Below are 25,460 nucleotides of genomic sequence, written 5' to 3' on the forward strand. Positions count from 1 at the left end.
CCACAGAATCGCAGCGGCGCCTGGAGAGTGGAGCACGTCGGGAAATGAAGTTCGGCACTTTCAACGACAGAGGCGGAAAAACGGCGCGATGCCGTCGCCGCGTCGCTCGCTTTTCTTGTGCGAAGAGAGGGAGAGAAGAGCGGAAAAGTGACGTGTCGGCTGGTGGGGGAGGAGCCTCGATCGGGGAGGAGGAGCATGCCGCTGCCGGGATCGCTTCTTCCTAGCGTTTTGCTGACGGACGTGGTAAGTCCGGCCGATAGTACCCGCCGCGGTCGCTCTGCTATTAAAGCAGCGGCATCCCTCGTCTTGTCTGCCTCGAAAACAGCAGGTCCTCGACGGAGGCCCCGAGTCCCAGTGCTTCCTTCAGTCAGGAAGCAGCTGTTGTCCGGCTGGGGGGAGCATCAAGGGGCCGCCTGCAAACACCCCCCCATCTTTGGTCCCAATTGCAATTAGGCACAGAAGAGCTTCTCGTGCACGCCTGTCAGGATAGGCAGTTTGACGAGCGAGTTTGCATTTCTTCTATTTTCTAGGTCAGGGGTCTCCAACCTTGGCAACTTTAAGCCTGGCGGACTTCAACTCCCAGAATTCCCCAGCTAGCAAAGAGTTGAAGTCTGCCAGGCTTAAAGTTGCCAAGGTTGGAGATCCCTGTCCTAGATTTATATGACTGCCCGCTGCGTGTGGTGGTGGTGGGGGCTTTAGCATGTGAAGAAGCTAGACAGCAAAGAGTTAAGGCTAAAATAAGATGATAAAATAATAAACCATTTGGGAAATAAAAAAAACGAAAGGGAATAACGGAATCACAGGGATTATCTTAATCACAATTAAGAACCGAGACCAGCGAAGATGTACAGATAGTCTTTGTTTAGGGACTGTAGTTGGGTCAGGCAACTCAATGATTAAGCCAAGTGGTCACTAAGTAGGAAAGCCTGTGACTGCTTATGATTTTATATAGAATTTTACATAGAACTGACTGTAATGGCAAACACAGGACTGCTTATGATTTTACATAGAATTTTACATAGAACTGACTGTAATGGCAAACACAGGACTGACAGATGGATCGTAAACTCGGGCTTTGGTCGCCAAGTTATTACTACAGTTGTTGCTGTCCAAGGCAGCCACTAAATGAGGACTACCTATATCTCATTTAAGGGTCTTACACTCCATGTGGAATCATCCAATGTCCTGTGTAGGACTCAGGAAAGATTTCAGTATTCAGAGCCTTATGGGAGGACAGTAAAACTTTTGGTAAAGAATAGATTTCTTGGTAATTGTTTATACCTGACCTAGTTGTAAGCAGATTGTCATGGTTTTTGCACTTTTAAAAATTTGATGTTCTTTTTTTACATTTAATCTGTTTTGTTCAATAAAGTAACTCACCTCGCCCCAAAAAATTAGCCCAGATTAGCCCCAATCTTTCTATATAGGGCTCAGCCTGTCATAGAAATTCTGTCTTGGTGGTGCCCATGGATTCTTCTATAAATGTAGTTCATAGAACAACTATTTGGAATAGCATTGGGAATGCTGCTTCTTGGTTTCTATTTGTTTTAAGTTTAATTAAAAGTAAATTCCACTGAAATAAAAGAATACTGTACTTATTTCCAAATAAATTACATGAAGAATCCCAAAATCTTCAACCAAAACTGTCTACTATTGACCTCACCCCATTCCTAAGAGGACTATAAGGGGCGTGCATAAGAGCACAAAAGTGCCTGCCGTTCCTGTCCTATTGTTCCCTTCATCATATCAAATTGATATAGTTGATGCATATTTTTTTTACATATATGTATATATTTTCTTCAAAATATGTTGTTTTATCTATGACAATTGTTTGTGTAACTGTTGTGACAAAAAGAAATAAATAAATAAATAAAGTTCCTGAGCTCAACTCCTGGTGACTTCCCAGACAACTTCTTTTGATTTTCTTGGCACGAATGTGAAAGTAATTCACTATTGACTTTCTTCCAGAATATCTTTTTCAAATTCCTGGTCTGGGATTTTCTGGTAGTTTATTCAAATACTAATGAGATTTAATTCTATTCAGCTTTTCAAGATTAAATCAGCTAGGTGTTACTATATAGCTGGACTTCAAATAAATTAGATGTTGCTAATGTTTCTGTAAATGTCTGATCTTTGATCAAGGCCAAACTTCCCCTTAACAACTATTATAACATATATACGAAGTGAATAAAGGTGTAATAATCCTCCCTACAACATGATTGAGGAATGGTAAAATAGGGACTGGCAGCTACTACTCTGAAGCAAAGAACATTATAGTGGAAAATCTAAATTAGGTTTAACATTTAAAAAACCAAAGAAACTTCACAAAACCACGGAGGGGGGATAAAAACAAGGTCACATTCATATAGGTACCAAGATCCCCCACACTTTGGATTATTGTCAGACCAACCAAAACCTTGATCAGTCAGAATGGTTTGGAAGATCCCTAACCTTGGGTAAATGTGTTGTGTGAATTCAGTCCCTATATTTTGATAGCTCAGGATGATGTGTAGGCATAACATTATGTCTTATACAACCAGTTATGAATAAACAAACCATGGTAATTGAAAATCATTCAGCTGCTGCATTTTCACACGGTAGGTTTGAATCTTTGAGCAACAATAGCCATGACAATTTATGAACATTTTGAACCAAGAAACACTTTGAGTTTTTTTCTCCTCACTTCAATAGGTCATCATAGACACAATGGACATACTTTTTAGAATAAGAGGAGGCTTGGATTTTGCATTTCAGTTAGCCACTACTAATGGTGAGTCTAGAAATACAAAATGCTGTGTTACATTATACTATAAAGAATCTTCCTCTACAGAAGTTTAAAATATTGATTCTACTGTATGAACAAAATTGTTTTAGCAAAGTTAGTATGAGAAGCCCTCCACATCTCTCTTCTCCACTCCTCTCCTCTCCTCTACCCTCCCGTCCCGTTCCCTCCCCTCTCCACTCCACTCCACTCCACTCCACTCCTCTCCTCTCCTCACCTCTCCTCTCCTCATTTTGGAATAATACAACTGCAGATTCATTCAGAAGCAGTCCCACTCTTCTTAATAGAACTTTCTCCTTTCCAAGTTATTAAGGACCAAAGCCCAAATGTCTAGGCAATTCATTTTACAGGTCTTCTGCTCTTATTTAGGAAATTCTTTCACATTGAAATGCTTAATTGAGAATACTTCTTTCAGTCTTCAGTTAATGAATAAGCTCACAATTGTTCCTTTTCTTCTTTCTAAATTGTCTTGCTGTGTAAAATCTACAGCTAATTCATTTTTTTTTCTTTGTTTGTTTTAGATTCGTCCACAAAAGAGGCACTCAAATACATTTTCAAGGATCTTTCAGCTAAACTGGCTTCTGACGTGCTGGTATTCAGGATTTGTCATAGCTCGGTATATTTGTGGCCAAACAGTGGGATGAATTCCATGGCAACTGAGCTTTCAGATGACTCTGCCTGCAAGGAGATACTACAGTTTATTCAGTGAGTATGGCTACACAAAAATAATGGTTTTGTGGGTGGAGATGAAGATGGTGTAATAATTTGCAATGATATAATCATTCTGGCACTGTTTTCCAGATTTGAACAAGAGGGCACCAAGCAGAGATTTTCAAAAAAGAAAGATAAAAGGTTACGAGAGATGGTATGTATAGATTTTTTTTGCTGCACTTGTACTTTTCTATGAAATGTGAAGAATTCATTATTTCCAAATTTGTTTATTCATTAGGCAAGTATTTGTGCAAAATATTATATATTTAGTCCTTTTCCCTTAGAATCAATATTGAGTTATTTAATTTATATTGGAAATTGACTCTAGGGAAAGTGGTGGGATTCCCTGTCTGCCACTTTTCTGTTCTAACATTTTTCCACAATCTGATAGGGGAAACAGAATCTTAGGAGTAATTTAGATTATAATTTGTAATATTAAAGTCTTCTTTATTTTCAGCCATCAATAGTAAATATTGATCTCATGTTGGAAATTACAACCTCATTAGAGCCTTTGGCTCCAGTAATTGAAAAGGAAAGCAAAGACCATCATTACATTAGCATGACATTACCAGTTGATGTTGTAGTCTCTATTTCTCCGGAAGAAACATGGCGCAAGTAAGTCTGTTATATAACTGAGTATGTATTTTTAAGATTCCTTTAGTTTGTTTCTGTTGCAGTTTTATATGCATCCAAATCTCCAAATGGGTAGAATTTTCAGGCATGTAACATTAACCTAGGTTTGTTCTCCTTTACAGCTTTCATCAATTTAGAATGTTTGGTAGCATTTTCATTCATTTACTTGTTAGAAACCGCTGGTTCCCTTCTCATTAAATAATTCAAAAACAGGTTGTGAGAAATTAAAAACAGTGATAAGGCACAGCTGAGTCAGAAATACACCGCACTATTGAAAAAGTGGTTGATGCCTCAGACAAAAAGTTTCTGCCAGCTGTAGTTAAATATTAAGGGAATTTACAGTTGGAGCACTTGGAATGAAAATTCCCACACTTTGGACTCCATAGAGCAAATTCCATACAAATGTGGCACCTACAACTACAGTTATATCAAACATTCAGGTCCAAAGCTACCTCAAACTTTTTATGTACTACAAATTCTTGGCAATGCCTTCAAAATGGGATAAATTGTTAACAGTAACTTGTCCTTTACAGCAGCCTACCTCCCAGTATCATGTTCTATCTGGAGTAATGTTACTAATGAATTGCTGTAATTCAGTCTTAATATTACCGTTTGTTTACAACTTCAGTTTGAAGAATGTTTAGAAGTACAATGTAAAATACTTCGCCTGATATCCCCAAATCTGTCATTTCCAAATTTGATTTCATCTGCAGAATCCCGAAATGCTTCCTGAAAAAAGGTTGCACCTTTTTCTAAAATGGATTAGGAACGGAGTCAGATTCTTTAAAAACTTTTCATTGGTTCTATAGGTTTGCTATATGAATGTATTACCATAGAGCCACATCTTACAATGAATGAAAAGGCAGATAAAGCATATAAATCAGTCAGTACATGATAAACATCTTTACTAGTATATGTTATATAATATCTATAGATATTGCTCAGTGTAGAAAATCTAATGAAGAGAATGTGGGGGGGGAAATTACTCTTTCTTGTTGTTTTACAGTGTAAGAAGCCTCCTAGTGAATGCAATTCACACGCAGCTAGCAGATATGGAAAGATGCATTTTGCAACATATGAGAGGAACATCAGTTGTGGTGCCTGAACAATTTCATTTCATGTTACCAGGAAAAAAGCATCTAGTAACAGTTTCATTCCCTACAGGCATTTCTGATGATCAGCTGGAGACTTACCGAAAGGTATCTGATGCTAGGGAAAATACACTTATTTATAATTAAACTTTTATAGCTCATTAAATCAAATAAGGTTGTTAATATATAATTCCCTTCAACCACTCGTCTGGGTATGAATTTCAAAAGTTGATTTGATTCTAACGCATGGGATCTGTGTGTGATATTTTACTTTTTTGTAGGTAAAAGAAACTAAAAAATAAAAGAATAGGGCAGGAAGCTGCATGTATTTCAGGGAAGGAAATTTACAACAGATAAAGGAAAGCACTTATTCATGCAGTGCACAATTCATCACCATCATTTTAGCCATTGTCTATCCACTGCAGGATGAAAGCCTCTTCAGCATGTTTTCAACCAATACGCTAAGCATTGGACCAGCATGGCAGATTATGGTCTATTCCTTCCATAGTGCACAATTATTCTGTAGAATTCTCTCTTATAGATTTGGTAACAGCCACTAACTTGATTGGCTTTAAAAACAACTTGGATACATTAATGAAGGGCAGACTGACTCAGAGTTACCTCCAGCTAGTGGGAATAACATTAGGAAAAGATATAAGTGCACTTCCTGTTTGTGAACACCCCAGAACCATCTGGTGGCAAGTCTGAAAAATAAAATGTTGAGAAATATAGCCCTTGCTTGGCCTGATTCAGCAGGACTACAGTATTTAAGTTCTTAAGTGGGTGGAAGAAATTGTACCCCTAGATTATTTATTTATTATCTATCAATCAGCATTTGGAACTACCCCTCTCCTTCACAGATTAAAAACACTCCTTTTCTTCATGCCTAAAACTTGTGATGGGTTTCTCGTACTGAAATGGTTTTTCTAGTTGGTTTCAATTTTCTCTTTTATTTGGTTGGTATGCTATATTTTTTAAATTGTTTTGATTATACCAATACAGCAAACAGCTTTCTGGCCTCCTACTAAATCAAATGTATCAACATTATCTCTCCATAAACTCACTATGGGAAAGGTGGTTAATATTATAACCTGCTGTTTTTTAAATTCACTAAGCTATAATAAAAACAATCTTAATTTTGAAAGTATGGTCATTATAAAAAAGGGGGGGGAAATGTCTGGATCTTTTATTGATTTATGTGCTCATCCTCGTTTATATTTGCCTTGCATTTAGGAATTACATGGGCAATTTAATCTACCACTTGATAGGCCTTATTTCCGAAGAGCTAACGCCTATCACTTTCCTGATGAATCTTTTAAAGATGGTTATCTCAGAAACCCACATCTACATCTCAATCCACCTACAATAGAGTCTGGTATGGTGAGTTTCCTTTCTCCATTTGCTTGTTCTAATATCAAGTCTAATGGCTCTACTTCCTGTTTGCCCCAGCACTGAGGACAGCCCAGCAATCTTTGGAGAAGGGCAGAAGTGGATGATGCCACTGGCTGATGGGATGGGGACCTCCACCTATCCAAAGTTTCATTTTCCCACCCCAGGACAGCTCAATTTACTCACTGCCTTTTATTACATCCCAGAAAAATATTTCTGTTCCATTTGGTGGCTGCTGCTTTGGTGGGTATATGCCAAATCCTCACCTTTGACAGCTTTTGTACTAGGCTGCCTACTGCACCTTTGGAAGGGTGGGGGGATTTCTTAGTATAGGGATTTGTGAAATACAGTTTCTTATTTTTTAAAAGACTCTGCATGAAATTGACAAGAATTCTGCCAAGTTTCTTTTTGGCCATGAAATCCTGTTTCCCCCACCTCGCCCCTTCTAAAAGATCATTTTAAAAGGGATGGGGAAGGAAGGAAGGAAGGAAGGAAGGAAGGAAGGAAGGAAGGAAGGAAGGAAGGACAGACTTTTGGCATCTCCTTTCCCTGAGATAGGTAGGAGAGGAAAAGAAGCAGGAGGATCCACCAATGATAGCCAGGGTGACCACAGTCCAAAGAGAAATTCTGGCCATCAGAGTGGCCAGAATGAAGAAACGGGAAGGGCAGTGGAAGGCAAAAAAGGATTTCTTAAACTGGCTTCCTTTCCAGCTGCTTTATGCATGGAACTCAAGCAACTGAAGGTTACAGTGCAGAAAAGCCCTAAGACAGTTATAAGTAGAAACTGAGAACAGAAGCTGCAGATTTTTCTTTCTCTGCCTCTCTTTCAACAATAAGAGAAATTAAAGACACCAACCATCATCACCATTGCACCCTTTTGATTCATATTTGTTCAAGAGGTTGATGAGATCTTGTTAGGAAACCTTGCAAAGCTCATCGAGAGCAATGTCTTTTTGTAAATCTTGCTTTTTAAGGAGAATCCTTGCTCCAGAACTTTAATTTGACAACGTAATTGCCATAGTATCTTCTGATAGCAACTACTCCATCTGGAAGCAGCAGAAGGAGAGACAAACTCGTTCCATGGTCTTAATCATCATTAATGCCCACTTGAGGACTTCCTCCCTAACTTAACTTTATGATTCATTAGCTTGAATAGTCTTTGAAATATGTAGTCAGTAACTACAAATTATCTTCATTTTCATTATGTTAACACTTAAGCAAATATTATTCTGACATGTACAAATTATGCTTTCTTTTTGGACGCAGGTGTATTTAGTGTATGGCACATATAGTTATCATCATTACATGCAAGATTGTATTGATGATAATGGATGGGGCTGTGCTTATCGATCTCTACAAACTATATGTTCCTGGTTCAAGCATCAGGGGTACGCAGAGAAAGCAATCCCTACACACAAGGAAATACAACAGGTATAGATGTTTTCTAAATCTGGATTCTCTGGAGAAGACAGCTGCTCCTGAAGGAATATTTTATTTAAGAATTTCTGCCCACACTAGTTCTAAATCTGACCTTTTCCAGACTGAGGGCCATCTTTGGTGATGGGCAGCATTTTTGGCTTTGGGAGCAAGCCAGGTGCCATATAGTATAGACCAGGGATCCCCGAGCTTGGCAACTTTAAGGCTTAAAGTTGCCAAGGTTGGAGACCCCTGGTATAGACAAACAATAGTATTGGGGTCAGGACAAACATCAAATTTGATTTCATTTATATATAATTAATTACATTTAAATATTGTTATGGCAAGTATTCTCTAGTTCCATAATGAATCACTTCCATTTTATATTTGCATTGCAGTGTGGCACCCAAGTATGTAAGCAGTGCAGTTTGCACTGCAACATTGTGATTTTTTTCTTTTCCCCCAGCACAGACATCCCTGTACATTTTGGTGTCCACATGTAGCTTTCACTCTTCTGAAGGGGTCCTGCCTTAACTATTTGTTCAGATTTAGATTCTAAATGTGCTCCATCACTGTAGTAATTCATAAGATTTCCAAATCTTTGCTTAAGCCTGATTCTCACCAAGCTTTAAATCTTTTCCTTGTTTGTGACAATTTAGGTTTCAGTTTGAGGTTCACTGGATGGAATATCTGGTGGCTGGTTTTCTACATTTTAATAGTGATCCCGCAGTAGCTATAAATAAACTCTAGGAGGAGAAATTCAAATGTGAGACATTTGTGTGATCTTGCAAATGATCTGCTAATATTTATTGAAGTAGCCAAAGAAATATATTATGCAATCATTTTGTATGAAGCACTGGGGCTAATTTATTTTTTAAAATAAAATCCCTTTCTTAGCCCCTGGCCTCTACTGAATTGGATTTGATAGAATTCTGCGCAGCTGACTGTTTCCTTATTCCATCTTTCTCTTCTGACATGACTGAAGGCGCTTGTTAATGTTGGAGACAAGCCACCCAACTTTGTTGGAACGTGCCAATGGATTGGTTCTATTGAAGTGCAACTTGTGTTGAATCAGCTATTAGGGATAACTTCAAAGATACTGTTTATCAGGTAAGATTACTTAGTAATCACCAACAATTTTGTGTTAGCTTACTTTTATATCCAGTACAGCTTTCATCCCAAAACTTCCGTTGCTAAGCAAGGCAGATGTTAAGTGAGTTTTGTCCCATTTTACAACCTCTTTAAGCTACAGTTGATAAACAAATCACTGTAGTTGTTAACTCAATCATGCAATATTAAGTGAATGTGGCTTCCTCCATTGACTTTACTTGTCAAAAGTTGGCTGGGAAGGTTACAAATAGTGATCTCATGACCTTGAGATTATCATAAATTCATGCCAGTTGCCAAGTGCCCAAATTTTGATCATGTGACCATGAGGATGCTGTAATGATCATAAGTCATTTTTCTTCAATGCCATTGTGATTTTTGAACAGTAACTAAATGACTGGTTGTAAGTTGAGGACTACCAGAATAAAAATGAAGTGATGATAAATAAGGATTTGTAGATAAATTCTTCAAGAAACAGATTGTATTTATGGGCTACTAAACCACAGATAAAACCAAGATCTTAGTTTTCCAAGAATTTGCAATCAACCTCTGCATGTGTACTCATTATGCACTTTATCACATTGCTGAATAGCAAAATGTATAAAAACCTATTAATTCTAGAGGGCTTAGCTTAGGGCAGTTAATTTTAAAATAGCATTAGCAAACAATTATTTTGCTTAGTATTTGTACTCAACCTAATTTTTTACTGTTAGTGTAATAATTAGCATAGTAAAATTTACACATAGTGTTTCCTTTTTCCTAGCTGCTGTACAGGTAGTGTACAATTTTATTTAGATCTTCATGAATAAGACATTGTAGGAGGAAAATAATCCCAAAGCAACTTCAAAGTGAAAAATCAAACTGTATACAGATAGTCTTCAACTTATGATCACTATTGAGCCCCGAATTTATGTTGCTAAGTGAGACATTTATTAAGTGAGTTTTGTCCAATTTTATGACCATTCTTATCCCAGTTATTAAGTAAATCACTGCAGTTTTTAAATTAGTGACAAGGTGGTTAAATGAATCTGGCTTCCCCATTGACTTTGCTTGCCAGAAGGTTGCAAAAGGTAATCACACAACCCTTATGATCACAGCCATTGCAGCCATCATAAATATGAGTTGGTTGCCAAGAGTCTGGATTTTGATCACATGACCATGGAAATGCTGCAATAGTTATAAGTGTGAAAATCAGTCGTAAGTCACTTTTTTCAGTGCTGTTGTAACTTCAAATGGTCACTAAATGAACTGTTTTAAATCGAGGACTACCTGTAATCTATATTCAGAATTAATGCTAGGACAAATACCACTTAATCTGTCTCATTATAGGCAAATGAATATGATGTAGACTCGTTTCACACCTAACCTTTCTCCATTTGGCCAGTTCACAACTTTATATTTGTGGATCCATATCAACACTGCCCAGATAAGAGCCAGTGTGATGTACTGTGCAGTATTGGATTGGAACAAGGAAGACCTGCCTGGTTCAGTTCCTTCTCAGCTAGAAAATTTCACTGGGTGACTTTTTATGTCAGTCATTCCCACTTAGCCCAACCTACTTCACTTTGAAAAAAAAAATGACAGGAAGGTGTGCTATGTATGCCACCTAGGCTCCTCAACAAAAGGTAGGATAAATGAACAAAGGAAGGAATGCTGGATGGAAGGACTATATGGAAAATAAATAGATAAAGGCCTAATTAATTAATTCTGCATCATATTATATTAGGTATTAGGTGAAACCTCGTAGATTCTTGACTATTTTGTGAAAGTTATGTGGTAGAAATTGCACAGGGAGGACTTGATTCTAATTTATGGACCTGAGAATGGGGGTTGCTGTATTTCATTATTCCTTTTTTCTCAAATTACCAGTGCTAAATTGCCATTCATCCTAGTTAGTGCTAGCATTAGTGCTAATTTTTTTTTTCATAGCCAGGGATCTGAACTGGCTTCTCAAGGAAGAGAACTCGCTAATCATTTCAAGACTGAAGGAACACCAGTGATGATCGGTAATTTTTAAAAATTTTAAATATTTTACTTATTTTACTTATAGTTTATAGTTTATGAATAAAGTGGTGGGTTGAAGATCCTCGTTTGTTCCTTAACTCTTCTGAACAATATTATTTTAGAATGTGTGTTAGAATGTTCACTCACTTTTTAAAAAAAAAGACATGATTCTGGAGTAAGAAATTTATGAAGAGCTATAGACTCTCTACTCCTAGAGATGACATAGTGATCCTCCATTTTTATTTTGAAATGTTGCAGACATTGGAATATCTGCTCATTTGATATACTAGAAATGTGTGCACCATTTTTCCTTAACTAAGAATGCAAAGATTTGTTTCCCAATTAACATTTGAATTTGCAACTCCATGTTGATTAAGGTTGAATGTTCTACAGAATTGAGTCTGTCAGTTGAATATTCAATTTGAGGTTTACAGAGTCAATACAGTAAGTTAAATATTGAAGCAGAAAAATAAAGATGAAAAAGAACTGATTTTTTCTTTAATATTCTTTGGTATATGTACTTGAATTGTAATTAGTAAACTTGCTTTTATTGAATGAAGAGCAAATTGACATTCGAGAATTATCCCATCATCATTTATATTCTTAGAAATTCTGCATTACCTTATATTTAAACCTCAATTTTAAATAAAATTATAGTAATTGACAGAATTACTTTTGGTCAATTGTTTCTTTCATAGTAAAAATGCAGAAAGTCAGGCTTCATTGGCATTATTTATATGAAATTTCATGCTAGTTGAAAATGATTCTGCTATTGTTGTCAGTAATCACAACAAAAATGTTTGAAAGTTCGGCTAGCAAAACAAAACAAGTTTTCAAACTATTTTAAAGGGAAAAAAACAAGGACAAATAAACTGATAATATCAAACAATCTCTGTGTTGCTTTTTCAAAGGCTTTTCTTACTTGATTGTATCTTTTCAAGTACTCTACAATTATTTGTTTTACTTTAACCTTAACTTTCTACAGAGAAATACACAGACACACAAACTAGGTAACCAGTTTGTTACTTTATCTGATAATGAAATAACTGCTAGAAAACCATAAAGCTAAGAGAGCACCCAAGACCCCACAGGTCAGCCCTGTGCTACAAATATTCTCTTCTATCGATTTAAAATACAGTATATACCGCTTTCTTAAAAAAAAAAGAAGAATCCTTGATCTATAACCATAGGTTGGTTGGATGGTTTTCCACTCCAATTCAAAGGATATAATTATTTTATGCTAAATATCCTGTTTTCCCCAAAATAAGACATTCCCTAATAATAAGCCTAAACTGGCTTTTGAGCGCATGGCAATAAGGCCAAGTGCTTATTTCGGGGTTCAAAAAAATATAAATTTTATATAATATAAAAATATAAGTCAGGGTTGTATTTTGGGGAAATTGTATTAATAAACCACATTGTGGTTTGTGTGATACAGGAGATATATACAATTTCCTTCCCTTCCTCCATGTGATTATCAGGAAAAAAATATGTCACTTCTAAGATCCATTTTTACTATTAATTACTATGAATTTGCCCTTAAGAATAATGAACATGCTTTAGAAATTATGAGGTTTAAACTCATAATTCCTACTTTAGAAATTATGAGTTTATCTATTTCTACTTCTACTTTACTTTAATAGATCTTATATACATCTAATAATTAAGTTTGTAGGATTGATGCAGAATTAAAAGGCTGAATTAATGAAAATCATTTTTTAAAAAATTAGACACAAAATTGAATTGAGAACCATGGCTTTATTTTTGCATATTGTCTTATCAGATTGTTTTCAAACTGCTTGTGGGTAGGATAAGCCCTGCTAGCCAATGTTTTCCTTTCTTTCCTGTGTTGCAATGCCTGAAGGGAAAAAAAAGATCTTTGGCAAAATAAAAGATAATAATATCTGATACCGATGTTTCTGTGGCTTTTGGGAAAGGAATAGCCCTCAATTGGATATACAGGTAGTCCTCAACTTATGACCACAATTGAACCCAAACTTTTTGTTGTTAAGTGAGAAATTTGTAAAGTGGATTTTACCCCATTTTATGACCTTTCTTGCCACAGTTGTTAAGTAAATCACTTTAGTTGTTAAGTTAGTAACATGGTTGTTAAGTGAATCCAGCTTCCCCATTGACTTTGCTTGTCAGAAGGTTGCAAAAGGGGATCACATGACCCTGGGACACTGCAAGCGTCATAAAGATGAGTCCGTTATCAAGCATCTGTATGTAAATCACGTGACCATGGGGATGCTTTAATGGTCGTAAGTGTGAAACATGGTTGTAAGCCAATTTTTTCAGTGCCGTTGTAACTTTGAATGGTCATTAAACGGTTGTAAGTAGAGGACTATCTGTATTTTCTAAGCACAACTAGGCATAATGACTTTCTAAGTTATCCTTACATGAAAGAGTTGGCAAAGATATAGTACTGTTAAGCATGTTCTCTTTATCACAATTGTTTTATCAAGGATGGTTCCCCTTACCATATGGTTGAAAAGCAGGCTCTGTACATTGTGTGACATACCAAGTGCATGCCAACATCTAATCCTAAAGAAAGCTCTCATGGACATTCTCTTTTGCTAAAACAGAGGAAACCGCTGCACAACACAGTCCCTCATTGAGAATTGACATGTTCGTTATACAGCAAAGGACACTGAAAATAACACTGCTTCAGCTTTATCTTCAGCTTTATCTTTTCTCTGTCCTTCCTAGGTGGTGGAGTCCTGGCACACACTATATTAGGGGTGGTATGGAATGAGATCACTGGGCACATTAAATTTTTGATTCTGGATCCACACTACACTGGTGCTGAGGATCTGCATGTTATATTAGAAAAGGTGAGACTCCCTTCACAACTGACTTAAGTAGCAGAGATTTTGATTTTTTTAAAAAAGCACAGTATTCATATTATTCATTGTTCTTAAGTGTACTGGTATTTTGTATAAAATTCACAATTTTAATTTCTACATAGGAGAGAGATCTTGTCAAAGAAATATGTAACAGTACTGTGATGACCTTTTGTTTAAATTCACCCATAAACCAAAGCAGTCAGGTTCACAAAATCCTCTTGAATACAACTGAAACAGTTTCAATAGAAACTGGAAATATCTTAAATAGGAAATAGTTTAACTTAATAAACCTGAACCTCAACTAGTTTTAAAATACATATATTTCCATGTTTTTTTTTATTGCAGAGAATCAGAATGAACGTGTTTTTTTCTTTTAGCCAGAACAGAATATATATGTTATTTGTAAGTTTTTTTCTTACATAATGGGAACAGTGTTGAAACACTCTTGTTTTCATAAATTCCAACTAGGATGACCCTCACATGCAAAGTTCTGGATGAACTGTTTCACCATTTGGAGTTTGCCTTTGTGGGAAAAAGTGAATTGCTTACAGTGTGCGAGTGTATGGTTTAAAGAAAATAAACATATTGTTTCTGGCTTTGATTAAGCTTTGTGTGCTGCTTTATTCTTAACCTTCTTTTAAACAAATAAATTTAATAACTTCTTTCAATGAAGTATCAGATTAAGCATATTGTTGACATAGATGCAAACCCTAATAATGAGCAATTGAAATGGAAGCAAAAACTGTTTTTGTTACATTCTGTTATATTTAATTAATGTTAATAAATATATGAAATAAATTTCTGTTATTCTGTTTTACTATAAACAGAATTATAAACAGTTAAATATCCCCTTTATTTGAGGTCTACTCTTGATGAATTCAAAGGCACATCCATTAATTCAGTGTAATTTTCTGGCAATTAGTTACTCAAATTCAGTTTGTAAAAGAGTCTCTGGCAAACACTGTTTTCTGTTTTTATAACTATTTTATATATACCATATTTTTTGGAGTATTAAGACGCACTGCCCCCCACAAAGAGGGTGGAAATGTTGGTGCATTTTATACACCAAATACCGCCATTTTTGGCCTCCCAAAGCCCCACCCCGCTCGTCCCATTTTTGTGAAAAATGGACCCATTTTTGTGAAAAATGGGCCCATTTTTGCAAAAAACAGGGCGCACAGAGGGTTGGGAGGCCTGCAGAGTGCTCCTAGGGGCCGGGGAGGGCAACCCCCTTTTTTTTTCTTAATTACCCCTTTGAAATCTTGGTGCGTCTTATACACCGGTGCGTCTTATAGTCCGAAAAATACAGTAATTGGGAGTTTATTGGCCATATTTACATTGTAAATATATAACACATCAGCAATGGATTAAAGCACTAAATTTCATTTTCTCTTCCCTTTTTTTATAGGGCTGGTGCGGCTGGAAGGGTCCAGATTTCTGGGACAAAGATGCTTACTATAATCTGTGTCTACCTCAGCGACCAAGATGTGTTTGAATACACGTGTTGAATGTTACAGATGTGATAAACTAGCTGCTTTCTTTATATATGATTTATTTGTATTTAATATCATGCTTCTCATAATCCCATTGAAATAAAATTACTGCTCTAGTATTTCAGAGCACAAATTATGTACAGGATTATTTTTCAAATAAAATCTGATTATATCCTATTAATTTTGAATTGCTTTCTGGTTTTGTCATCAAATATTAACAACTCATATCCATACCTGTCCTTTGAAAGTGGCATAATGTTGAATAGATTTGCAATCTATTCCCAGTGTAATGTTGAATAGATTTGCAGTCTCAGACTTGCAGGGACAAAAATAAGGTATAGTTATAGTGCAAGTTATTATAAAAAGATTCTATACAGAATTTGCTGACAGAGGCACATCTACAGAACACATTATTATCAACGTAATACATATGTGTTTAATCTGAACAATGTGTTGATTGCCAGGATACTATCTTCTGCTTTGCTTTTGTGTGTGTTCACATGAGTAAAGAACATCAAGATACCAGTCACAAAATTAATGATACATAAATCAATGGTAGAAAAATATTACAGTATGTTATTATTGTGCACATGCAGAAATTATATGAAAAGATCTTCTTCAAGAAGAACGCACTCCTTCGTAGAAGGCATTGTTCAAAATACTTTGCATTGAGCTGTAGATTCAGGTTTTTCTTTGCAGAGCTTTGAATATCCATATTTCTCACGTTTATTCATTTTCACATGACTCTGAGTTCAAATCTGTATAAAAGGAAAAAATTTCTTTTCAGCTGTAGAATCTGTTTTGAGTTAAGCATGTGTACAACATCTAATTTCAATATAACGGATTGCAGCCTTAGAAATTAATTCTGGGCAGGTAAACCGTTCCGTTCTGGTCACTCTTGGCTTATCCTTGTTCTTCCATAATAATCCAACTTCCTTCAATCCACCACAAAATTTTACTTACTTTTCCAACAAGTACTCCCTTAGGCAATGTACAAAAAGTATACTAACAACAAAACTATCACTAACATTATATTCATGCCTAGAATTACTTTCACGGAGCTCAGAATTTATCTTTAAATATGTACAAAATTGCATCCTAAATGACAAATTCCTAGAGTGCTGTATACCACATTAAGTATGGCAATTATCAAAAGAAAACTAAATGGGTATAGAAAGCTATAATAAATCTGTAAGACTACAACTAGAGGTAGTCCTTGACTTACAACAGTTCATTTTGTCATCATTCAAAGTTAAATGGCACTGGAAAAAATGACTTATGACCATTTTTCACATGACTGTTTTAGCATCCCCACATTTACATGATTAAAATTCAGAAACTTGGCAACTGACTCATATTTATCATGGTTGCAGTGTGCCAGGGTCATGTGATCACTTTTTGCAACCTTCTGACAAGCAAGTCAATGGGGAAGCCAGATTCACATAACAACCAATCTTTTTTGCAAGAAAGATTGAAAAATGGGGCAAAATTCACTTAACAAATGTATCACTTAGTGACAAAAATGTTGGGCTCTCTTCTTGTCATAAATCGAGGACTATCTGTACTGAGGGGAGGAGGTACCAGTGGTACCATCAATGCAGACTCCTCTGCTAGGAATATTATTCAGAAACAAGTCTAATCTCTCTCCCTCTCTCTCTCTCTCTCTCCGCTGCCCATCGCCATTCTTGCTGCCCATCACCACCTATCTCTGCATCTGTGGGCCCCATTTTCGGCCTCCGCGTGTCCCTCTTTTGGCCTGTTCCTGGAGGTGCGGATCACCCCCCCCCATCACCGCTGATCATCACCACTGTTCAGCGGCAACAGGCAGTGTTGGGAATCCCTGCCGTCTGGAACGGGACGAAAACAGGACATACGGAGGCCAAACATGCGGGGCGCAGAGTTTGAAAATGGGACACGTGGAGGCTGAAAAGGATGCGCAGAGGTGGTAATAGGTGGCAGCGGCAATGGGCAGTGACAGCAGCAATGGGGGGCTGCGATCCCCACAGCCTGGAATACCTCCTGATATTCCAGGAGACCGATCCAACCGCCAATCAGCTGCTCATGCTAAATCAGGCTGTGCTGAAGCTAACCAGGCTATTTGCTATTTGCTGCAAGGCAGGGGTGAAATTCTCCCAGTTCGGACCGGCTCGCGCAATCCGGTAGCGATGGCGGCTGCTGGTTCGGAGGACCGGTAGCAAAAATCCCTGGCCCCGCCCCCCCGCCTCTGCTGAGCCGCACCATCAGCAGAGGTTGTTTTTTTTACTTTTAAAAGCCGGTTTTTCTTCAGCCGAAACATGCCTTTAAAAGTAAAAAAAAGCCTTTGAGGATCCCGCCCCTCAGCTGAGATCGGCAGAGCCTTTAAACTTAAAAAAAAAATTTAAAGTCTCCTCTGGCGATTTCACCTGAGTTCCTCATCAGCAGAACCTTACTTGTACTCTTACTTGTAGAAAACATGTTTTCTACAAGTAAGAATAGAGATTCTAAGGCACTTACTTGATTACTGATGAACCCATGGCCACAGCCCGAAAGCAGTTTCAGTTTCAGCCCAGACAGAATCAATTGCTTAGCTAATCTATTTCTTCAGTGATCAACTAATGCTGGCTGGCTTTGCTGGCTGAGGAACTCTGGGATTTGAAGTCCACAATAAAATAAAATAATAAAATAAAGTATTTGTGCAGCTTTCTGAGATTTGGTGTGTTTCTGTAGTGTTTCACTCTAACTACACAAACACACAAAATCTCACAAAGCTGTATGTGGCATTTTGTGTGTGTGTATGTCTTTGTGTGTCGGTTGTGTTGTGTGTGTGTAAAGTGTGAAAGTTGGTTTTTGAGCTTTTTGTGGCTGTGTGAAGTGTGAAGTGCAGCTGCTTTTACATTGTGTGTGAGTCAGTTGTGTTGTGTTGTGTGTGTGTAAAGTGTGAAAGTTGGTTTTTGGTACCTCTTATTGTTTTTTATACTTTGTTTATTATTTTTATTATTTATTTTTATTGGCCACACTCACCCAGTCATCTGACTACCAAGCCACGCCCACCAATTAACCAATTAACCACAGAACCGGTAGGGAAAATTTTTAGATTTCACCCCTGTTGCAAGGAGGCAAATTTCTGGGAGGCAGAGGCCGAAGGGTGGGGGCCGGCGGGTAGGTGGGTCTTCTGCAACATTTACTCTATAAGACACAGACATTTCCACCCACTTTGGGGGGGGGACTGCGGGACTGAAAAACACGATATATATATTTGATCGCGCGCCCTCACCCCATGCTTGCCATTGGAGGCCAATCACTATTGCTGCAGATGCCCCACTTCCTGAAGTATGATGCATAACTAATACAATCTGGACAAGATAGTATGGTCTGCTTGAAATTTTGGATTCGGAATATCCTGATCAATGTTCCCTAGATTCTAATGAAACTGGTCTCCCTGTGTAACCTACTACGTAAATAATCAATTCGACCAATCTTGAATCGGACTAAAATGTTGAAGAAACTGTCTTACCGTTTGATCTCCTTCTCTTTCTGTTGACAAGTCTATTCCTTTCACACACTCCTTTCTGCCTTTTGGAAGCATCAGTATGGATGGATTCGTCACTATCATGAAAGGAAGAATTATTCTGTGCTCCTGCTTTCTGGTTCCGAATCTGTTTCACTTTCATGAGGAAATGGGCACACTCCAAAAACCCCAAAGCCAGGGCAAGGTCTTCTGCTGTTTGACTATTATTATTGCGCAAGCTGAAACACACATTTAAAAGAAAATCAATTCATTTGACTGGCAATCTTCCATTTCTCATACAACTTGACCATCCAGAATTTTTTTTTAAAAAAACATTGGATACAATATTGAGTTGAAACACTACAGCCCAAACGTATGAATATCTACTGACAAGCCCTTTTGTAATCCAGAGATCTTTTTTCAAGAAAAAGACCATGTACAGGTAGTCCTCGACTTACAACAATCCATTTAGTGACCATTCAAAGTTAAAATAGCACTGAAAAAAGCAAAATGGTTATTTTTCATACTTATGACCCCATGGTTTACATTCAGATGCTTGACAACTGGTTCATCTTTATGATGATTGCAGTGTCCCAGGGTCATGTGATCCCATTTTGTGATCTTCTGACAACCAAAGTTAATGGGGAAGTCGGATTCATTTAACAACCATGTTCCTAATTTAACAACTGCAATAATTCACTTAACAAATATGGCAAGGAAAGTCATAAAATGGGGCAAAATTCAACAAATTTCTCACTTAGCAGCATAAATTTTGGGCTCAGCTGTAGTTGTAAATTGAAGACTACCTGTATTATGCTAGAAATAAGTTCCATACGAAACAAATTGCAAGTAGACTAGTATCTGGTTACGCATAAGTAGAATTAAGCTCAGTGAGTAACTGATGATCATGCTTGTTCTGTTGAATTCAGGAACACAAGTTATATATAATGTTAAGCTCTCTCAATTTCTGTGGATTGAAGTATAAATGTATTTGTACTGAATTGGAGCCTATACACCTACTAAAAAGAAATAATCTGAAGCTTTTTGCACCCAATTAGCAAAAGTGATATTTTTGTAAAATAGTCTAAAATTCAAAGCTGAAGGGGAATGCATAAGAGCACCAGCGTGCCTACCGTTCCTGTCCTAATGTTCCCTTTGACTGTATCCAATTCGTATGGTTATTTCAGGCTTATACTTATACTGTTGTGTTTGATAAATAAATAAACAAACAAACCAGGCAAGCTTTTTCACATTTTGAGTAGCTTGCCACAAGCAGCCTTTCAGAAAGTCAGAGTAGGAGAAAAAGTTACAATCAATTGAAAATATAATTTAATGAAAAAAACAGTGAAATTATTTGATGAAATCAGTATAGGATGCACTTACTCGATGTTGGCCTGGCTGGCAACGAGTAAAGTGAGACATTCCAAACTCCCAACTTTAGCTGCCTTATGGATGGGAGCTTCTCCAAGCCAATCCTAAATAAGAAGAATAAATACTTTATTTGTAAATCCAATCACTTCATCATTGTTCAGTGTTAATATTTAAAGGGATGATGGTGGTGGTTAAATAAGCTTAATTTCAAGTGTAATATGATCGTCAATCCCAAAATCTTGTCTCAGTAGATACTATTTGCAGGCTAAAAAAACTTTATCCATTAGGATGAGCTAAAAAAACATGCACTCTTCTGGATTGGGCCTACTAAAACTTATTTAAAAACTTAGTTTGAAAATAATAGGTTTTATTTTTGTCCTTTGAAAAGTAGTATTGGTTAGTTACTAACTTAGTTACAAGTTACTAAGTTAAGACAAACATATCTTAACAAAACATTTTTCTATTCTCAGGACCACAATACTTCATTTAGTACTACTGCATACTCAGTGGCAATCCTAGCCAAAGTAAAAGCAGAATGTTCTAAACTACTCAGGTGTGTCTTCACGTTACATTTGCCTTGTTCATAGTCTCAGACAGTGGAAAAGTCAGGCTCCGTTGCAGCTACATGATCTGAAAAGTTGAAAATGTACCTGTTGGTTCAGATTGGCTCCTGTCTGGAGTTGCCAAAGCAGGAAGAAGGCATGGCCTTCACCAGCAGCCAGATGAGCTGGTGACTGAACAAAGGCAGCAGCAGCTAGATTGACTTCCGTCCCTGCTTCCAGCAGAGGACTCGGGCCATGAGGCTATAAAACAGAGGAGCATTTGAAGCATAGTCCTTTTGTGAATTCACCACTCTTTCATTAACAAAGGAGTAAGAAATGGCAAGCATTACAAAAGATACGCAATTTCCAATATAGTCACCCTTTCAGAATTTATTCCTTACCTCTGAGTTGGCATCCCATAGTAGCATTTTTGCTCTACTTCGGTAGACTTGTCACCAAAAAAAACGGTAGTAGGCTTCTTGAGCACAGCTCCGTGGTGCATGCTAGTGTATCTGATTCCAAGACTGGCAGCGTCAGCTTGTGAACACTCACTCTGGCTGCAGTCCCGCCCTCTCTGCAGCAAACCGGCTTCTGCACGTACACAAACAAGAGCACATGCAAGCCAGTCTGTTTGGCTGGGGATATGATTGGCTTTTCTCAACTTGTTATGCTTATGAGATAGGAGGGCTCAGGAAAACTGAGGACAGGTGGAGCAGCCATGCAGCACTATGCAACCAGGCACGTATCACACATACACAACAGTCAACCCATTGATGGCTCTGCCTTCGAACTCCTCCCTTTACTACACCCACAAGGAAGGACAACTATTCTTCTAAAAGAAGTACTAATGTTTATTTCGAAGTTTTATTTTTATTTATTTTTATTTATTTTATTTGTCACAACAGTATATATGAGCATAAGCATGAAAATAAATATATAATATATAAGCATATATATATATATGAGCATAAGTATGTGATCCTACTTCTCCACACCAGTTAATTCCTGAGTGGATTGATGGATTTCCTTCAGACTGTCTTGGCAAAATGTTTCAAAAGAGTTTAGCACCCTTCAGATATTAAAGATGCAACTCATATTAACATTTATACTCTGTATTATGTCTGCTTACATAAGCTTCAGTAGAGCTTACTCCTAAACATCTGCTTTGGCTTGTATAAATTTAATGTCCAAGAAGCTAAAATCAATTGGTTGGGAATTTGAGATGAATAAACTGAAGCCAGTCAACAAAGAATAAATCTATGAGAAATTGAAATGTTAATATTTAATGTGTGACCTGCCAAAATTTAATTTTCAAAAGGTGAAGAGATAAAAGTTATTACAAACTGTGAGCATTATATACCGAATTTATAAAGGAGCATCTGCAAACAGCAGTTTTAAAGATAAACAGAAACACAAAGCAGATTTATTTTTCAGACAGCTCAAGATAAGTTCACCTTCCTCAGCAATTTGTTTCTCTAATGAACTACTTTGTTAGGAAGTTTTTCTAGCAATCTGCCAAAATCTTGCAACATCGTTTTGTATCTGGCATTCTGGGATGATGGAGCTTAGATGTTAGTCTTCTATCTGCTGCCTCCTCAGTTATTTGAAAGTGCTATTCTCTTTTTAATCATCTGTTCTAAAAGCTAAACATATCTCTCTCTCTTATTTTTTTCTGGTAAGACAGCTTCAATTCAACATTGTCCTTCTAAAAGTAGTACTGATTCCAATTAGTCTTTCACAAAGAGAACAAAAGTATCCTGGAATTATATTTGAGTAGTATCTGTGATTATCTGTAATTCTTTGAAGATGATTTTCAGATATATTATTACCAAGTCAGGTATCCACCATTCCATATAGTTTCCTAAATGTTTTCATTTACCTGCATTAAATTTCGGTCTGTTATTTCAACCCATTTCTTTGTTGTATCAAAATCTGTTGAATCTTTATTGTTTTCTACTCTGTTTGCTATCATGCCCCATTTTGTGTCATCTACAAATTTGATAAAGTATTGCTTGGTCAGGATCTTCACAAGCAATTAATTAAAATGTGTGAAACCCTAGGACTGAACCTTCTGGCATCTCTCCTCTGTCTAGATCAGGGGTCTCCAACCTTGGCAACTTTAAGACTTGTGGACTTCAACTCCAGAATTTCTCAGCCAGCTTTGCTGGTTGAGGAACTCTGGGAGTTGAAGTCCACAAGTCTTAAAGTTGTCAAGGTTGGAGCCCCCTGGTCTAGATGACACACCATCTCCAAACACTCTTTCAAGCCAGCAATGAGTCTACCTAATAGACATGTCATCTAGCTGATAGTCATCTAGCTTCCTAATATAGAGTATCTTGTCATCGCTTTGAAGAAATCTAGATGTATTCCGGCAATATATTTAGGAAGTTACCCAAAGTGAAATGTGATTTGTTCCAAATAAATTCAGGCTGATTTTTAATGATCACTATACTATATCTGTACTTCAGATTCATTTACAGTACATCTAGCCTGAAGATCTGAACTAATTCAAGGTCAATTATTCGGTTTCCAACAAGCTTTCAATCAGCTCCTCACGGTAGCCTAGTGGAAAGCATATTCTGTTCTCAAAACAGACTTAGAAGAAAAAGAAGTTGAATAATTTTGTTATTATTCTATTACCATCTGCACTGAGGAGCTATGCTATAAATTATTTTCTCTTCTTTGTATTTTGAATATATCTGGGGGTGGGGACTTTCATTGTTCATTTTGATCGTTAGCTTTTCTGACAAATTCTACAACTCTAGGCTATAAATATGCACTATTTCTTCATGCTGTTCCTCTTTCTTCATGCTCTATTCCTCTTTCTAGTTTCCCATATATGTTTATCATGATTTCCAGACTTTCTCTAAGCAGAATGAAATATGGTGAAGCCATATTTCTTTTGCTATCTTCCTTCCTCTATACATGCTCACACTTATAAGTTTCCTTAGTGACCATTCAAAGTTACAACACTGAAAAAAGTGACCTACGACCATTTTTCACACTTCATTGCGGCATCTCCATGGTGACATGATCAAAATTCAGATGCTTAGCAATTGGCTCATATTTATAACAGTTGCAGTGCCCTGGGATCATGTAATCATCTTTTCCAACCTTCTGACAAGCAAAGTCAATGGGGAAACTAGATTCACTTAACTACTGTGTTACTAACATGACAACTGCAGTGATTCATTTAACATATGTGGCAAGAAAGGTTGTAAAATGAGGCAAAGTTTACTTTAAAAAATCTATCTAGCAACAGAAATTTTGTGCTCAATTGTGGACATAAATTGAGAATTACCTGTACTAATGCCTCAAAATTTTAGCATGTTGTTTATTGCGAGGGAATGACTATGTTCAAGTTTAACATGGTTTACCTGTTAAAAAAAATAGATACAATGCCCTCAAGTCAAGATCAAATTCTGATGAAAGCAGCAATCAAATTTTCTTTTCTTTTTTTTTATTTACATTTATATCCCGCCCTTCTCCGAAGACTCAGGGCGGCTTACACTATGTTAGCAATAGTCTTCATCCTATTTGTATATTTATATACAAAGTCAACTTATTGCCCCCAACAATCTGGGTCCTCATTTTACCTACCTTATAAAGGATGGAAGGCTGAGTCAACCTTGGGCCTGGTGGGACTAGAACCTGCAGTAATTGCAAGCAGCTGTATTAATAACAGACTGTCTTAACAGTCTGAGCCACAAGAGGCCCTATTATCATTACGTTTATCTAGCAACTATTTTTTAGATTTCAGCAGTTAATTTTTAAATGGAAATGTAAAGATAAACTATTCCCAGTTCTGTGGTTGTACCAAGAAAAACATTTCTCTTCTGGGCCAATTAGCTTGTAAGTGTTATGGATATTTTTAAATTTCTGAGGTTGGAGTAGTTTTTTTTAATACCTTTAATATTGTTCCCTTTTTATTGCTGGATATCCATTTTTGTGGGAAAGCAATTATGGTTGAATTTTATTACATTCTTAATTGCCAAGAAAATGCTTATTTATTGTTGTTTAAATGCTTATTTAATGCTCATTAAAATAAGGTAACACTTTATTAAGTCTGTATGCTGCCAGACTCCTAGTAATTCATTAAAATCAATAACACTATCCAACAACCAAAGTAAAGTGCTACCAAGAAATCTTAAAAGTGCTATAAAATTATTCTGCTGAGCACTGTAATCGTATCTCTCAAGTTCTACTTCTCCCTTGGTCTTTAGATTGCTATTATGTCAGACAAGATTTGTCAAGTATAAATGAGGATTACTGCACCTTCCCCTCATTATTGTTTAGTATTTGAGTCCCTCTCCCTTTCTATTTACAAGTTCACCTCTTTGTACACTCGTTCAGATTGCTTTCAGGACTATACCAAATGTTGTATACGCGTTTGGAAGAAATATCTACTATTTTTAAGAGGTGCTTGCTCTATTCCAGGGGTCTCCAACCTTGGCAACTTTAAGACTTGTGGACTTCAACTCCCAGAATTGAACTCTCAGAATTCAACTCTGGGAGTTGAAGTCCACAAGTCTTAAAGTTGCCAAGGTTGGAGAGCCCTGCACTATTCCATAGCTGGGGTTAGAGGACG

At 36.9% G+C, this 25,460-nt stretch overlaps 2 protein-coding genes across 4 annotated transcripts; one reads left to right on the forward strand and one right to left on the reverse strand.

The window, feature by feature from the left end:
* The first annotated feature begins 66 nt into the window (after positions 1 to 66).
* UFSP2 (UFM1 specific peptidase 2) lies at positions 67 to 15,614 on the forward strand. 3 transcript variants are annotated; one of them, XM_058193157.1, is made up of 12 exons: positions 73 to 243; positions 2,692 to 2,770; positions 3,304 to 3,487; positions 3,584 to 3,647; positions 3,951 to 4,108; positions 5,133 to 5,325; positions 6,451 to 6,597; positions 7,873 to 8,037; positions 9,008 to 9,132; positions 11,059 to 11,135; positions 13,843 to 13,967; positions 15,388 to 15,614. In XM_058193157.1, the coding sequence occupies exons 1-12, from the start codon at positions 196 to 198 to the stop codon at positions 15,472 to 15,474; spliced, it is 1,452 nt and encodes a 483-aa protein (XP_058049140.1). In that variant the 5' UTR covers positions 73 to 195; the 3' UTR covers positions 15,475 to 15,614. The 3 variants fall into 3 exon arrangements, with proteins under 3 accessions (XP_058049142.1, XP_058049141.1, XP_058049140.1); XM_058193159.1 differs by lacking the exon at positions 15,388 to 15,614 and having other exon boundaries at positions 67 to 243; positions 11,063 to 11,135; positions 13,843 to 13,968; XM_058193158.1 differs by lacking the exon at positions 7,873 to 8,037 and having other exon boundaries at positions 69 to 243.
* Positions 15,615 to 15,627: 13 nt separating this feature from the next.
* Positions 15,628 to 21,428, reverse strand: ANKRD37 (ankyrin repeat domain 37). Its single transcript, XM_058193161.1, has 5 exons — positions 21,274 to 21,428; positions 20,981 to 21,133; positions 20,343 to 20,434; positions 18,966 to 19,198; positions 15,628 to 16,230 (listed from the first exon to the last, which is right to left on the reverse strand). Exons 1-5 carry the CDS (start codon positions 21,298 to 21,300, stop codon positions 16,199 to 16,201), a joined length of 537 nt encoding a protein of 178 aa, XP_058049144.1. The 5' UTR covers positions 21,301 to 21,428; the 3' UTR covers positions 15,628 to 16,198.
* Positions 21,429 to 25,460: the final 4,032 nt, after the last annotated feature.

The sequence above is a fragment of the Ahaetulla prasina genome, chromosome 8 (assembly GCF_028640845.1).
Source record: "Ahaetulla prasina isolate Xishuangbanna chromosome 8, ASM2864084v1, whole genome shotgun sequence".
Lineage (NCBI taxonomy): Eukaryota > Metazoa > Chordata > Lepidosauria > Squamata > Colubridae > Ahaetulla > Ahaetulla prasina.